We start from the raw sequence: 1777 nt of genomic DNA, 5'->3' as shown, positions 1-1777 counted from the left end.
TTAAACAATAACACCACATGTGGACTGAAGCGGTTTGAGAAGGCAGCTCACTATCACCTTCTCAAGGGACAAAAAGGGATGGGCAAGAAATACTGGTCCAGCCAGTGATGGCCACATCCCCTGAATGAATTCTTTAAAAAAGGGAAAAACTGCTTGTTTATGTTGAACTTATTCTATACTTACAGGAGGACCATCTTCACCAGGTTCACCTTTCTCCCCAGCAGCACCAGCTGGCCCTTGAAGACCAGGGTCACCAGCGCGTCCAGCATGACCAGGATCACCACGTAGCCCTTTAGGACCGTCTTTACCAGGAGCACCAGGAGGACCCACTGGACCTGGGTTACCCTGTGGCAACAGAAGTAGCCATTACCAAACAGAACTGAAGAAACATATTAGTGGGAAGGATATAAGCAACTGGGACTTTAATGAAGTCTAAAATGATATAAAGTACCTCTTCAGACTGGCTGACAGTTAAAATTCCCTAAATTGCTCTATAGAACACTATTTTAAAATGGTCATCTGGAGCACTGAATGTTCATTCATTTTCTGGATTTTAAATTGTAACCACAATGGGATCTCTCCATATTCCAACACTCCATTTCCCAATTCTTGCCGATTATCTGTCAGAATGCTCACAGCACAACAGTTCAACCTGAACATTGGCCTCTTTGCATTCATTGGTCTGCAAAAGGATGTCTGCATTACTACCTGAATGCTGCACTGCACATGCAAGACCCGGTCCTCAAGGATCTACCACTTTCCATTATTCACCAGGGCTGTGCATTGGTTCCTGCCATTTTGCCCGAAATCGTCAGTTATTCTATGTGTTAGAATTGTTACTTGGAGCTCTGGAGAGGGTAAATGGCCAATCAGATTAGTTTCTGCCTCAAATTCATAAGATGCTTTACTGGATTGTAATAATGTTGATCGCCTCTTGCGCACACACATGGAGATGCCTGTTGTTTCTGTCTGAGCACAGACGGTAAGTCAAGGTGTTTCAACCTTAGAAAGTGTCAGAGCCAAGCCTGATCCTTCATTTTCCAGCTGGGAACATTACATAGAAAGAGGAACCCTAGCTGGTTTCCCCCACTTCTTATCCCAAAGCATTGCTGCTCATTGTAGTACACTATTTTCAGAAAGTACCACATCTTTTGGTTGCTTCCCAAGGATAATTTTTATCTAGAGTTGCAAAACAAAAAGAGGACACAATCAAACCTGAAGCGTTACTTACATTAGGACCAGGTGGACCAACCCTCCCAGCAGCACCAGGAAAACCAGTTGCACCCTGAAAAGAAGAAAAGATTGAAGACGAGAAATCATTTAAATTCATGTCAAGGCAGAGTTGCAGTATCATTTCATCACTGTTTCACATTAGACTGAGCACATTATCATTTTAATAGTGACCTTATCTCCCTCTCTATTTAATTCATATAACAATCATAATTCCCTCTTTCAACTCTGCATTCTAGTTCCTCTTTATGTCCAAACAGTGCTCTGCACTCAACTCTTCCCCTGTGCAAATCCAAATGATGGGCTCAGAAACCAGTCTGAAATCAATGGGATGGACATGGACTGAGAATTATTAACATGATACCCCTCTGCCATGTGGGCCAGGAGAGGGGATTATCTTAGATGCATGCCATAGCATCCACAATAGGCAGAGGGTACATGGGTTCTGGATGGGATTACGTGATTGAGCAAAGCCAATGATAGGGGGAAGAGTGTACACAGGGCTGTGGGAGGGGGATTAAATGGGTGGGTAGGGTCAGTGATGGGG

At 43.7% G+C, this 1777-nt stretch overlaps 1 protein-coding gene across 1 annotated transcript in view; it reads right to left on the bottom strand.

Annotated features, from left to right (window-relative positions):
• The window catches only part of LOC109925232 (collagen alpha-1(II) chain-like), a 77645-nt gene that overhangs the window by 21135 nt on the left and 54733 nt on the right, over positions 1-1777 (bottom strand). The window contains exons 36-37 of the mRNA XM_048618838.1: positions 1232-1285; positions 184-345 (exon numbers count right to left, since the gene is read on the bottom strand). Coding sequence (XP_048474795.1) covers positions 184-345; positions 1232-1285 — 216 coding nt within the window. The remainder of the gene's footprint in view (positions 1-183; positions 346-1231; positions 1286-1777) is intronic.

The sequence above is a fragment of the Rhincodon typus genome, chromosome 41 (assembly GCF_021869965.1).
Source record: "Rhincodon typus isolate 14 chromosome 41, sRhiTyp1.1, whole genome shotgun sequence".
In the NCBI taxonomy this organism is placed as follows: Eukaryota; Metazoa; Chordata; class Chondrichthyes; order Orectolobiformes; family Rhincodontidae; genus Rhincodon; species Rhincodon typus.
The sequence above is the reverse complement of the archived record's forward strand: the minus strand, read 5'-3'. Positions and strand labels throughout refer to the sequence as shown.